The following is a 15,647-nucleotide window of genomic DNA, read 5'->3' on the forward strand; positions in this document are numbered from 1 at the left end:
GCACATCCAACTCTAGCTTATAATATCGTAGTCCCTTTTTTCTAGCTAAGGAAAAAAAAAAATGATTCCGGGGGGTGTGTTAGATTCTGTGGGTAAAGTCGTCAATGGGGTTACTGGGAATAAGAAATCGGAGAAAACCATCACCGGCAGTGTTGTTTTAGTGAAGAAGAATGTTTTGGACTTCACCGCCGTTCTTTCAACCGTAGCTGATGGTGTTTTTGAGTTGGTAGGCCAAGGAGTCACTCTCCAGCTCGTCAGTGCAGAAAATGCTGACCCTGGTTCGTTCTTTGAACTCTGTGCCAACTTTTCTTTTCTCTTTGCCTTCTGTTTAATTTCATTCATTCAAGAAAATGATGCTCTTTGTATGTAGCAAATGGAAATGGAGGAAAGCTGGGGAAGTTAGAAGGTTTGCAGAACTGGAACCTTACATTTACACCTCCACTAGCAGGTGGTGATTCCTTGTATAAGGTTTCATTTGAGTGGGATGAGGAGCTCGGAACTCCTGGAGCTATCATCCTTCGAAATAATCATGCTGCTGAATTCTTCTTAAAAACCATTACTCTTGAAGATGTTCCTGGCGAAGGTCGAATTCACTTTGTTTGCGACTCCTGGGTTTATCCTGATAAACAATATAAAACACCACGAATCTTCTTCGCAAACAAGGTAAGCAACATTGTTATGAAACTATTGGGTTATACTATTTAAAAAAAAAAAAAAACCGCAATTTAGGGTAGGAAAAGAGGTTGCAGCTCGGTTTTGAGCTTAGACCTGTTAGATATTACTTAAATGAACTGATTAAATTTAGGGTTGAGAATCCAATCGAATGCGTTGAGTTTTGATCGGATCTTATAGGATCAGATTTTTTTTTTTAATTTTAAAAATTGAATTTTGGGTCAAGGTTTTTTTTTTTTTAAGTCAAAATCAAGTCGAGTTTTATACAAACTCGCTCTAATCGGGTATATATAAAATGTTTGTTATTATTTATTTAATTTTATATTTATATTTTAAAAATAATATTTTATTAATTTTTATCGAATGAGTTACGATTTTATGTATATAGATTAAATATAAAATTAATATTTTAATATCAAATGAGATTCGAGTATTTATTATATAAAGATGAATTGAATTCGAAGAAAACCCACTCCGCTGCCATCTCTAACTGAACCTGGCTCGATTCATTTGGGCTACAGTATTTGTTAACCAAGTTTTTCATTTTAATATTTGTAGACGTATCTTCCACAAGAGACGCCAGCACCACTGCGTAAATACAGAGAACAAGAGTTGAAGGCCTTGAGAGGGGATGGGACAGGAGAGCTCAAACTAGGAGATCGTGTTTATGACTATGCTGTGTACAATGATTTGGGGAATCCTGATAAGGGTTCAGAACAAGTTCGCCCTATTCTGGGAGGATCTGCTCAGTATCCTTATCCTCGCCGAGGAAGAACAAGTCGACCACCATCAAGATCAGGTTAAACAACAGAAAAACAATATATATATATATAGGAGATTAATGTATATATTTCAGTTATATTGAATCTAACATGATTTTTCATTTTTCTTATCTTCATAGATCCCAACACTGAGAGTAGGAATTTTCTACCGACTAATGTTTTTAACATTTACGTCCCAAGAGATGAGCAATTTGGTCACTTGAAGATGTCAGACTTCATTGCTTATAATCTCAAATCCTTGGTTAATCAGATCATTCCGTTTTTTGAAGCTTTTGTGAACCATACTCCTAATGAGTTCGACTCCTTTAAGGAAGTAGACAACCTCTACTTCAATGGAATCCCACTTCCTACTGATGCTCTCAATCAACTCGCAAGTAACATCCCTTTGGAGATGACGAAGGAAATTTTCCGATCAGATGGGCAACAACTCTTGAAATTTCCAGTGCCCCGTGTGATTGAAAGTATAAAATTTCTTGTTAAAAAATTGCTAAATTGAGAGCTCAAAATCTACTTATAAATTTTTTTCTCCTGCCATAAATATCGATCCAATTTAATATTTTAATGACTTGGGAGCAGATAGGAGTAATCCCACTGCATGGAGGACAGATGAAGAATTTGCCAGACAAATGCTTGCTGGATTGAACCCTCTTCTCATCCGTCTTCTCGAAGTAAGCTTAAACCATAGTGCAGTCTCGCTATATCTTCAATTTTTGCCAAGAAATCTGATATTACAAGGAAAATTGAAAAACATAAAACATTGAAACTTTAATATGATTGAATTTGAAATGAGATGCATTCAGGGCTTATATTTGACTTTTGCATCTCAACTTATAACCATTAAATCAACGGCAGGAATTCCCTCCCGCTAGCAAGCTAGATCCTGAAGTGTATGGTCATCAAGGCAGTTCTATAACCAAAGAAGACATAGAGTATAACTTAGAAGGACTCAATGTAGAAGAGGTAATATATATTTTTTCTTCGTTTGATAATTTATGATCTCCCCAACAGCGCTGGACACTTAGTTCCACGGGTACAAATCCTGACCGTTTCAAATAAAAAAAGAAAAATCTCTACAAACTATGATTGTTATCTAATTCAGCTCTTTATATTAGTATCAACTTGATAACTTCAAAGGGATTTTGGTTGCACAGGCACTGGGGAGCAATAGGCTATTTATATTGGATCATCACGATACAGTTTTACCTTCTCTCAGGAGGATAAACAGGGATACCTCAGCAAAGATGTATGCTTCTAGGACACTTCTCTTTTTGAGAAGCGACAACACATTGAAGCCGGTAGCAATTGAATTGAGTTTGCCACATCCAGAAGGAGATAAATTTGGTGTTGTTAGCAAGGTGTATACGCCAGCAGAACATGGGGTTGAGGGTTCTATTTGGCTGCTTGCTAAAGCTTTTGTAGCTGTGAATGATTCTGGTCATCATCAACTAATAAGCCACTGGTAATAAGGATCTGCCAAAGGCGGCTTAAATATTTTTTTATCAAGCAAAGTAGTAATAAGTTTGCAGTTAATTTAGTGTCTTTTAATTTGATCTCAGGTTGAACACTCATGCAGTTTCAGAGCCATTCGTGATTGCAACAAACAGGCAGCTGAGTGTGGTTCATCCAATTTATAAACTTCTCGAACCTCACTTTCGTGACACTATGACTATTAATGCATTAGCCAGGGAATTGCTTGTGAATGCAGATGGAATTATAGAGAGGACATTTTGCCCGAGAAAATTCTCCTTGGAGATGTCATCAGAAGCTTACAAGAGTTGGAATTTCATGGACCAGGCACTCCCCAATGATCTCAAGAAAAGGTAATATAACTTTAGTGACAAATTATTGAATGAAAGCCTCTATTAACTAGCTAGGTAACTAATACTTATGTTTTGAGGGAAATGACATGGCCTTTTGTTTTCTATTTTCAGAGGAATTGCAGTTGGTGATATAAAATCCCTAGATGATATTGATCGGCTACTGATAAAAGACTATCCATATGCTGTTGATGGGTTGAAGATCTGGTTTGCAATTGAAAAATGGGTCAAAGACTATTGCTCCTTCTACTACAAGACGGATGAAATGGTTCAACAGGACCCTGAGCTTCAAGCCTGGTGGAAGGAACTGCGAGAGGTGGGTCATGGTGACAAGAAAAATGAGCCATGGTGGCCTAAAATGCAAAGTCGTGAAGAACTGATAGCATCTTGCACCATTATCATATGGATAGCTTCTGCTCTTCATGCAGCTGTCAACTTTGGACAATACGCCTATGGAGGTTACTTCCCAAACCGTCCAACAATAAGCCGTAGGTTCATTCCTGAGAAAGGCACTCCTGAATATGCTGAGCTTCAGAAGAACCCTGAGAAGATTTTCTTTAGAACCATGAGTTCACAGCTACAGTCCCTCACTGTCATTGCTGTGGTACAAATGCTGTCGAACCACGCATCAGATGAGGTGTATCTTGGACAACGAACCCCTAACTGGACAACAGATGCAATCGCATTAGCTGCTTCTGAGGCTTTTAATAGGAGACTTGCTGAAATTGAAGGAGAAATATTAAAGATGAACATGGACAAGAAATTGAGGAATCGGGTTGGTCCTGTCAATGTGCCATACAATTTGCTCTATCCAACTGGTGATGTTGGAATTTCTGGCAAGGGAATTCCAAACAGCATCTCCATCTAATTAAACTGAGAGTTAATGAAGGGCATCATCATTGTAATAAATAAATGTTGCTCTTTTAAATAAAGCTGTATTGGGGGCTTTGATCTCCTAGCAGAATTAGCACTTTTCTCTTTTATTTGTAATGTCAGGTATGCCTCGGCTGAGGCTTCTCTCAATAAAAAACTTCGAGATTTTTTATTTGCACCCAAAAAAACTTTCATTTGTGAGTGTCTTCACGAATGCATAGATCCACAAAATGACAAGATTACAGATAGACTCATTCTATCCTCTTATATCCTGTGTCAAGACAGAGATAAGAAGATATTTTTCTTTGTTTTATGTGAACACAAACACAAAATTTATGATATAATATTTATATAAAATTTAAAAAAAATCAAATGTAGGTAGCATAATTAATTTATGGACAAAAACCACAGTCCAATTAACCTTTTGTTTTTTTGTAACCAATAACAAAGTGACATGTTCCTTCACTTTTAGGTTGCATTAATTTAATATCTAATATAATACTTAAATATGAAAGTGCAAGGGTCCAAGAAGAGCTGATTGAACCTTTCACCATTATCATAAAGGTGGCTTTTGATGCTTTTCATAATAGACTTGTTGAAATTAAACGGGAAATATTAAAGATGAACAGGGACAAGAAATTGAAGAATCGTCAGCCATGGATTTATCTATGTATATACTGACAGATTCAACGTGTAACACACTTGAATATCGACGAGTAATTTGGTGGCTCATATTAATGCCAGGCCCGAAGGGACTTAACACTACCAAAGAGGATGTGGTCATTCTCAATTGTCAACCTTGGAAATTAACTCCATTTCATCAAATATTTGCCAAATCCAGGCTTCCACTTTGATGATCAGAAATGGGAGGTCGAGGCTTCCACATCTGTTATAATGCTTGTTCTAGCTAGTTCTGTTAGTGATATAGAAGCATTAATGCATATTCCATTCCAGCCCCACATCCCTGAAATTGCAGCACGTATACCCTTAAAATCTACTCTCATGATAAAAGTACATTCACTCTTAATCTTCGGCCATGGATTAATCTATATATATGGACAGATTCAACGTGTAATACATTTGAATACCGACGATTACTGATGGTCAGCCGTGGATTTTTCTATGTACAAGACAGATTCAACGTGTAACACACTTGATTACCAACGATTACTGGTGATGGTAAAATTTTGGGAGTATTTGTAGTAATTGGGTGGCTCATGATTATTAAAGGTATTTTTGGATTCAAAAGTTAAATTAATTTTTTATTAAAAATTATCAACAAATAATTAAAAATATTTTTGATATTTAAATTGATCTAATATGATATATTGACTTGATATATATAATATTATATCAATTTAATTACATCATTATTGTATTTTATATATCCTTCATATTTTATTTATAAATAAAATTATTTATCTATTATCAATTTAATTTAACTTTTTTTTATTTTTTTATTTTTCTTTCCTTACTACTTCTTTAATCCTAATTTTTTATTTAAATATCAAAATACAAATACGAATAACATTCTTTGCCTTTTATCTCTAATCACTCTCTTTTACTCTTGTGATTCTAAGCATCTCATCGTCGAAATTTGAGAAATCCTTAATATAAATACTACATATTTGCAACAGAAATCGTCACGTGTTGTCTAAGTGACTTACAACGTGATAATCTCTTGACTTTTTCCTTTTTTTTTTTTAAATATTTGTAAAGATTACGAGGTTCACATTTTTTTTTTTTTTTGTTTTTTAACATGTAGAATTTAAAATTTTTTTTCAACCGATTTTTTTTTTAATCGGCAAGGTTCACATGAATTTTTAAAGGACGCGAGACCCATTTATATTTTTGTTTTTTAGTACGTTACTCAAATTTTTTTAAACGATTTTTTGGTTTTTGTTTTGTAATTGGTGGGGCCCACATATTTTTTTAGAAAATTTTTATTTTAAAGCAATTCTATATCAATTTTGTATAAATAATTTACTGGTGGAAATTAAAATGAAATAAAAGTTCCAACGATATTTTCATCTAAATTACAAATTGGTAATTATTAGCAAGTTAAAGGTCAAGCATTTTCTTCAGCCATTCCCAAATCATTACAATTTAGAATACAAAATCCGTTTTGAAGAATGTTTTAGAATATATTTGGAATATAAAATTTTAATTGCAAAAATAATTAGAAGGGTAAGGATCAAGTGCAACTGACTATGTGTTGGGTTAGAATATTTGTTTAAACAAACATTATCGAAACATGATGAAAATTTTCGTAAGTTATATAATTTCCTCGAGACAAATAATTAATTAACCAATAACCCTAATTACTGCAATATTGTTATCTCTTTGTTAGGGGTGTGTAAATGAGTAGAATGTTTGATAAATAATTTATGAATAAATTTTATTTTTATTTATTTATTAAATTTAATAAACGATCATGAATAATATTTAAAATTTATTACTTAAATAAATAGATTAAAAATATAATAAAATTCATTTATGATAGTAGTTTATATTTGAGATGTAAATGAATAGAATATTCAATGAGTTGAACATATTAGATTTTTATTTATTTATTAAATTTAATAAATTGTTACGAATTATATTTTAAAATTAGTTAATTAAATGAATAAATTATGAATATATACAATTAGTTCATATTTGATTTATTAACTTAATTAAATAATGTTTGCCTTTGTTTGTAAACTTTTATACTTTCCTATTGTAAATTAATTACAATATTAATAGACAATTAATGGTTTAACTATAAAAAAAAAAAAAAGAAAAATTTGGATTTGTTTGGATTGATGGTAAGATTGATTTTAGTAAAATTGAAAACAATAGTGGATATGAGATTAATTATTGTAGCTATTTGATTGATTACTATAGCAATGAAATTAAAATAAGTGGTGAAATATATGTTTAGATGTAAAAGTAATAGGTAAGATGAAATATAGTAAAAATAAAAATATATATATAATAAAAATTATAAATTTAGGATATTAGATTAAAATTGTGTATAATAAATTTTATATTTTTTATTAGATCATAATTTTGTTAAAAATTAATAATGATATTTTTTTTATATATTAAATTTAACAAAAAATATTAATATATTTATACATCTTAAAATAAAAACAGCTAATATTTATTTACTTTATTATTTATATAATTATCTATTTGTTCATTCACTACTGATTTATTCAATTATAAAATTTGATTATTTATTTATGCATTTATTATTTTAACTATTAATTAATTAATTAATTAATTAATTATATAAATGATATGTTAAATAATTATAATAAAATTAATTAGAAAAAATTAAATTAAAAATAAAATAACAAAAATAAAAAAACTAAACAAATGATAAAAATGCCAAACCAATCTATAAGTGTAGGGATATATCTATCCATGCATTATAATTTTAGGGGAAAAAAGAAAAAATATTGAAAGAGATGAGGTAATATAGTAAAGGAGAGTTGCAATGTAAAAAAAACATAATTATCAGAACCGGATCGAATATTAAATCGTTTAAGATTTCAAGTTATCGGGTAAATGGTTCAATCATTTGGTCAATGGATCAATTGTCGGTTAAATAAAAAATATTATAAAAAATATAAATATTAAAATTTCAAAATTCAAACTTTTAACTAAAGTTATAGTTTAATAATTCAATCATAAAATTATAAATTTTAAAATATATCATAAACTACATAATTTAAAAAATATAAAATTTATAGAACAATTAATTACTATGAAATTATTTAACATTTTATTAAAATCATATTTTATATTTTAATAGTTAGAAATAATATTTATATTTTAATAAATATAATAAACAATAAATAATAAATAATAAATATTTATATTTATATTTATTAAATATAAATATTATTTATTAATATATAATAATTAATCTTTATGTAATAAAAAAGAAATATCTATATATAAAATTAATAAAATGAAAATTTTTATATTTATATGAAAATTAGTGAAAAAGAACTTAAAATCATTTATTTATTTTTTATATGAATGTATTTTTTTATTAATTTTACATATATACATTTTTTTATTAATTATTTTCGATCATGATCAAACAATTAATCATTTTTATTAACATTTTATTTTTTATTAATTTTATATATTATTATTTTATAATTATTTTAATTATGATATCAATTAATAAAATTTTTTATTAGATCATCTTTTTTTTGAAAATTGTTTATTTTTATACATGTATAAGTTTTTTTTACAATATTATTATTCACGTATCTTAAAATATGCTAATATATCATTAATATAATGACGCAAAGACTTTGATAGTAAAAAATAAGAATTGGAGGGTTATTTAGATAAAATAGTAGTATAAGGATTTAATTGGATTACTTTGAATATTTGAAGGGTTTTTTTTGTTTATATTTTACTTAAACTTATTAATTAGTATTGAACCAATCTAATTAAAAAAATTACTCGATTTATTAATTTATTATGTAAATCGCCGTTTCATAATAATTTAAAATAATTTAATTATAAAACTAATTTAATTATAAAATCATATTAGTTTCAGTATCAGTTCATCGGTTCACCTGATTGAACTGACAGCCTAATTCAGTTCTGATAACTATAAAAATGAGAATTTTCACTGAAGAGGATGATAAGTCAACTGATACTGAGTGAGAAAACAAGGGTTTAGTGCAGTTGAAAAATACCCCATAGCATTGCATTGTTGTGCCAAACATGGCCTCAGTCCAGTTGGGAATTTCAACCGGTCTCGGGTTGCTTCTGCTGATTTGATGAAAGCTTTAAGAGCAAAAGAAAAGTGCAAAACGATGCATCTTTTTCTTAGACATGATAATTTATATATTTATTTTATATAAAATATTGAAATTTTTATATTTATATTATATTTTATATAAAAATTACATCTCATAATTTATATTAAAATAAAAATATAAAATAAAATTTTTTAATTATATTAAATACATATATAATTATTATGAAAATTTTAAAATATCATTTTCGTATCTTATTTTGATATTATATTTATATTATGTCATTATGTTATATTTTAAATTATTATATTTATATTTTTTCTTAATTTTAATATATATATTAATAATAATAAAACATAAATCATTAACTAGAAAAAATGGAGCACGATGCTTTTTGGCCGTTTCTGTTCGAAATCTTTTAGTTGGAAGCCAAATTGGTGTCATGGGTTAGTGACAAAAAAAACTAGAAAAAGCACAGGGAATTTAAAATTTTCTTTATATATATATATGCATGGATCCACAAAATTACATAGACGTCTAAGACGCCCTCAATCACACGTTAAAATATATATATATATATATATATATATAATATGATATATATACAGAGATATAAATTTAAATTTATGAAATATTTTTTGTGAGATAAAATCATAAAAAATTCGAGTTAAAACGGATAATATTTTATAAATTAAGTGTAAATTTCCATAAATGATATCAAAACGATCATAAGTAAATAAAAACTAAGTGTTATATTACGAGAGTAACTAAGTATTATACAATAGAGAGCTACCTCTAAAATCTTAATGTTTGATATGATCTTAGTCTTATGGTTAGACTTGACTTGATAGAAACATTAAGATTTAAATGTAAAGAGACTGTGACGCTTTTAATCCCACATTAGAAGAATGTGTAGACATAATATGATATATATATATATATCTAAATCTGTGAATCATATTTTTTGAAATAAAATTTTGAGACTTTCAGATCAAAGTGAATAATATATCACAAATTAAGTATGATCTTTACAACGTCAATAAAATATTTATCTTTTATTTTGTGATGTTTGTGTAACCTATATAAGTAATTATATGAAATAGACAATAAACAAATGGACCAACATAAATAAATTGTTTGTGGTGTAATAAAAAAAAATGAAAAGAAAATGAATGAAAAAACAAAGACCTTGCATGGTTTATAGGTAGACCGACCAGTTTTTCGCTATAAATATCAAACTCTTCGTCCCACATTTTACAAAGCCAACGATCCAACATAACTAAACACGATCTCTCAATTTGCCTTATCAAAGATGTTCAAATCAATGTTCCCCATGGCAACCGACAAGCACAAGATTCCTGCCACAGTTGTTCTAATGAGGAAGACCATGTCGGATTACAACGATCTTGGTGACTGGTTATCAGGCCCCGCTGATACCATTGGTGAGGGTTTAGGCATCCAAAAGGTTTCCCTACAACTAGTTAGTGCTGACAAGACCGAAGATCCATGTAAGTTTCTTCTTTTTTTACTGAATTAAAACTTCGTTTCAGAGACAATCAAGTAATTGCTTGGGTGACGATTCGATCTACCAGCTGCTTAACTTTGACATTTTGATGTGCCTTTGTAGCAAAGGGAGGAAAAGTTGGAGCCCCGGTTACTTTACCGAACTGGAACACTATTGATAGTGAACAATTATACGGGGAATCAAAATTCAATGTTAACTTTGAATGGAATGAGGACTTTGGGACACCGGGTGCTATCTTGGTACGAAATACTCATCATGGTGAATTCTACCTCAAGACTGTCACACTAGAAAATGTTCCAGGTCGAGGTCAGATCCTCTTTGTTTGCAACTCATGGGTTTACAATCACAAAAATGTTCCAGGTCATGACCGCATTTTCTTTGCTAACAAGGTAAGTGATTTGGTTTGATGATTTTCCATATAATGAATTTCACTGGTAGATGATCATTCATATCAAAGTAAAAGAGATTTTATGTTTATGCAGACATATCTTCCACATGAAACGCCAGAACCACTTCGTAAGTATAGAGAGGAAGAGCTAAGGATTTTGAGAGGAAATGGTAAGGGCGAGCTCAAGGAATGGGATCGTGTCTATGACTATGCTTTGTACAATGATTTGGGGGATCCTGACAAGGGTTCACAACTGGCTCGACCTGTTCTTGGAGGGTCTGCCAAGTATCCTTATCCTCGGAGAGGAAGAACAGGTCGCAAACCATCAAAATCAGGTCAGACAAAATATACAATATTACTAATTAATTATATTGAGTCTGCAAAATATGATTCTTCATTTTCATTTTATATATAGATCCTAACAGTGAGAGCAGAGACTTTCCAGAGCTACCTGGCACTATGTATAACGTTTACGTCCCAAGAGATGAGCAATTCAGTCGCTTGAAGAAGTCAGACTTTAATGCTTATAATCTGAAAGGCTTTCTTCATGATATCATGCCCACGGTTCAAGCTATTGTTAACTTAACTCCTAAAGAGTTCGACACTTTCAAGGACATAGACGAACTCTACTTCAATGGAATTCAACTTCCTACTGATGCTGTCAATCAACTTGTAAATAACATCCCCTTACCACTGATGATAAAGGAAATTTTTCGGTCAGATGGAGAGCAACTCGTAAAATTTCCAGTGCCTCAAGTGATTCAAGGTATAAAAAAGTTTATATATGTTAAAATATTGCTAAAGTAAGATCAGATAATACATTTTGTCCTGCCATATTTAATATTTTAATTATCACTTGGGTGCAGCTGATACGAATAGGCCTCCAACTGCATGGAGAACAGATGAAGAATTTGCAAGAGAAATGCTTGCTGGAGTGAACCCGATTGTCATTCGTCTTCTCAAAGTAAGCCTAAACGAGAATTTGTCAACAAATCTGATATATATTAGAAAACAAAAAAACACTGAAAACAATTTTCTTTATTTCCACATGTCATTAACTGGAGTTTAGTATGTGGATGTGAAATGAGATACATACAAGGTTCATATTCTTTTACATGTCAAATTATAACCACTAAATCGATTACTACAGGAATTTCCTCCAACTAGCAACCTGGATCCTGAAGTGTATGGTCATCAAAACAGTTCTATGACCAAACAAGACATTGAGTATAACTTAGATGGACTCAGCGTTGAAGAGGTCATTTTTTTTCATTTAATAATTTATCTCTAAAAACCTATGATTTTTATCTAATTCACCTCTTTATAACTTGATGCTAACAGTGTGTTATATGTTGATAGAGTGCTGGATTCTTAGTTTCAATATCTAAATTGAAATCTTGATAACCTCAAATACAAACAAAAAAAAAAAAAAAGAAATCTAACTTAAAAGGGATTTTGGTTGCACAGGCACTGAGGACAAAAAGGCTATTTATATTTATTATCATGATACAGTGATACCCTACCTCAGGAGGATAAACACTACAGAAACAAAGACTTATGCATCTAGGGCACTTCTCTTCTTGAGAGGCGACAACACATTGAAGCCGGTGGCAATTGAATTGAGCTCGCTACATCCAGAAGGAGATAAGTTTGGTGCCGCTAGCAAGGTGTACACTCCAGCGCAGCATGGAGTTGAGGGTTCTATTTGGCAGTTAGCTAAAGCTTATGTAGCTGTGAATGATGGTGGTTATCATCAGCTAATAAGCCACTGGTAAGGATCCGTCATATTAGGAATTCAGTTTAAATGTTTTTATTTTATCACGCAATTCTTTTTTATTTACTAAAGGAAATAAACATTTGAAGAATGTTATCCCACACCTGTCTACTAATAGCACAAGAGAATAAAGTATAGAGCCATTCGTATAATAAGGATGTAGTTAATTTCGTGCCTCTGGAATTTGGTCTCAGGTCGAACACTCACGCAGTTATAGAGCCATTTGTGATTGCAACAAACAGGCAGCTGAGTGTGGTTCATCCAATTTATAAAATTCTCCACCCTCACTTTCGTGACACGATGGCTATTAATGCATTGGCGAGGGAAATTCTTGTGAATGCAGATGGATTGCTAGAGAAAACATTTTACCCGGGGAAATATTCCATGGAGATGTCATCAGAAATTTACAAGAGTTGGAATTTCTTGGACCAGGCACTCCCCAATGATCTCAAGAAAAGGTAATATAATTTTAGTGACAAATAGCTAGGTAACTAATATATATGGTTTCATGGAAACGACATGACCTTTTGTTTTCTATTTTCAGAGGAATTGCAGTTGGTGATATAAATTCCCTAGATGATCTTGATCGGCTACTGATAAAAGACTATCCCTATGCTGTTGATGGGCTGAAGATCTGGTTTGCAATTGAAAAATGGGTCAGAGACTATTGCTCCTTCTATTACAAGAGGGATGAAATGGTTCAACAGGACCCTGAACTTCAAGCCTGGTGGAAGGAACTGCGAGAGGTGGGTCATGGTGACAAGAAACATGAACCATGGTGGCCTAAAATGCAAACTCTTAAAGAGCTAATAGAATCTTGCACCATTATTATATGGATAGCTTCTGCTCTCCATGCAGCGGTCAACTTTGGACAATACGCCTATGGAGGCTACTCCCCAAACCGTCCAACACAAAGCCGCAGGTTCATGCCTGAGAAAGGCACTCCTGAATATGCTGAGCTTGAAAAGAACTTTGAGAAGGCTTTCTTCAAAACAATTACTTCGCAACTAAATTGCCTCACCGGCGTTACCGTGGTAGAAGTTCTGTCAAGGCACGCAACAGATGAGGTGTATCTTGGACAACGAGAGCCTGATTGGACGACAGATGCAGAACCAATGGCAGTTTTTAAGGCTTTTCATGACAGACTTGCTGAAATTGAAGAAGAAATCATAAGCATGAACAAGGACAAGAAATTGAAGAATCGTGTCGGTCCAGTGAATGTGCCATACACTTTGCTCTTTCCAACTGGTGAAGTTGGACTTTCTGGAAAGGGAATTCCTAATAGCATCTCAATCTAAGTTAGTTAAGGGCATCAATATTATGCTAAATAAATGTTGTTGGTATTACTACACGTGAATACCATTGCTGCCCAAATATTAGTGCGATGTTATGGGAACTTGGTGTGTTACTAATATTTTTCCTTTTATGCGTGGTAGTAATTTGTGTTTGCTTCCAAGTAAAGCTGTGTAGGGGCTTTGATCTCTTAGGGATGCTTCTAGTGTGTTTACTCCTGTTTCCTTGGGATGTATGCCCTCGGCTCCCACTTTGTAATCCCCTTGACTTTAATATAACGTGTGGTATGTTGGGACCGTATAATCTTTTATGCTTCTTGCTCTTATCATCAAATCTCATCCCAAAATCACATATGGCATTGGATATCAATTCTGATGGTTAAGAAAAAAAAATTTAAAGCTTTTCGTGCATCTTATGAAGGAATTTTCTTATGTTAATAGATAGAGTATGAGATGAATATAGTATTTTTCATCTTTATATCTTAAATTATGATAATATATGTGCACTTTATTATCTATCCCCGGATCATAAGTCTTAGCGTTCAACAGAAACATGTTATTGATATTCATTTTTCGTTTCTAATTAAACCCAACAAAAAAAATTCCAAGAAGATAGAGTTTATTTTTATATATATGGGTGGCTTCAGCTCTTCAAGCAGCTGTCAACTTTGGACAATACCCTTATGGAGGCTACCTGCCGAGTCGTGCGCCCAGCGATTAGTCGCAACTTCATGCTTGAAAAAGGCAGCCCTGAATTTGTTGAGCTCGAATCCAATCCTGAAAGTGGTTTCCTTGGCATAATTTTTTTTTATTTGATCGAGTCAACGTGCCATATATTCTGTTGTTTCCCACCAGTGAAGCTGGACTAACTGGCATGGGAATTCCCAGACAGTGTCTCAATATAAGCCCCTCACTTTGTAAGCTTCTTTGCAAGGCTATTGTTCTTAATTTAGGTACTACTATTATTATTGTAGAGAATATTTGTTGGTATTGCTACAATGATGCTTTGGGTGAATATTTGGTTGAGACCTCTTATAAGATTTGGGGGAAGATTCTTTTTTTGAAAATTTTTTTATTTAAATTTACAGAACATTTTACTTATAATTCTCTTTATTGTAATATTATAATTAATCAATTACAATTAAAAATGATATAAAAATCCATCACTTAAAAATGTAACTTTATATAATGTTAAATTATAATTAATTAATTATATTATAATAATTACAGACAATATGCTCTCTTAAATTTGATACTATTTAAAAATTATTAAAATATTAAAAAATAAAAATTTAATACTATTAAATATATTTTTAAATTAGAAATTAAATTAAATATATTATTTTATTAATTGAATAATATTTCAAATAAATTGGACTGGGTTAGAACTTGAAAATTCTTAAGGTTTGGTTCGAATTGAGTAGGCCCATAGACTTAGTGGGCAGCCAAGCCCATTAACATGTTTACTTTGGATGCATGCCCTCGTCCGATAAATTAATGAAAAATTATGTTATTTAATTTTTAATGTGATAATATTGAAAAGAAAAAAAAATCAAAAACCTATTTTTGGAAAAATAAAAAGTTTATAGGATACAAATATGAGGAGTTTTAAATACATCTCTATTTTTTTACACCTATTTCTTATTTAATTTTTTAAGTAAAATTATTTAATTATTTTTTTATTTTAATTTTAGAATTATAAAAAATATATCTAATAAGTTATATAATTGATAAAGTTTTTATATTTGATAA

The 15,647-nt window shown here is 30.9% G+C and overlaps 2 protein-coding genes across 3 annotated transcripts; both read left to right on the top strand.

The window, feature by feature from the left end:
- LOC111277932 (linoleate 9S-lipoxygenase 6-like) lies at positions 1-4,337 on the top strand. The gene is made up of 9 exons (XM_022864369.2): positions 1-278; positions 371-663; positions 1,231-1,471; positions 1,574-1,915; positions 2,031-2,122; positions 2,307-2,414; positions 2,606-2,913; positions 3,011-3,274; positions 3,386-4,337. Exons 1-9 carry the CDS (start codon positions 62-64, stop codon positions 4,137-4,139), a joined length of 2,619 nt encoding a protein of 872 aa, XP_022720104.2. The 5' UTR covers positions 1-61; the 3' UTR covers positions 4,140-4,337.
- A 5,829-nt stretch (positions 4,338-10,166) lies between these two features.
- On the top strand, positions 10,167-14,193 carry LOC111277933 (putative linoleate 9S-lipoxygenase 5). Of its 2 annotated transcripts, none has more exons than XM_089764171.1 (9): positions 10,167-10,424; positions 10,544-10,830; positions 10,924-11,164; positions 11,245-11,595; positions 11,696-11,793; positions 11,980-12,092; positions 12,301-12,600; positions 12,798-13,061; positions 13,148-14,193. In XM_089764171.1, the coding sequence occupies exons 1-9, from the start codon at positions 10,229-10,231 to the stop codon at positions 13,899-13,901; spliced, it is 2,604 nt and encodes an 867-aa protein (XP_089620297.1). In that variant the 5' UTR covers positions 10,167-10,228; the 3' UTR covers positions 13,902-14,193. The 2 variants fall into 2 exon arrangements, with proteins under 2 accessions (XP_089620297.1, XP_022720105.2); XM_022864370.2 differs by having other exon boundaries at positions 10,175-10,424; positions 11,980-12,087; positions 12,297-12,600.
- Positions 14,194-15,647: the final 1,454 nt, after the last annotated feature.

The sequence above is a fragment of the Durio zibethinus genome, chromosome 7 (assembly GCF_047325235.1).
Source record: "Durio zibethinus cultivar Kanyao isolate XHJ-2024 chromosome 7, ASM4732523v1, whole genome shotgun sequence".
Lineage (NCBI taxonomy): Eukaryota > Viridiplantae > Streptophyta > Magnoliopsida > Malvales > Malvaceae > Durio > Durio zibethinus.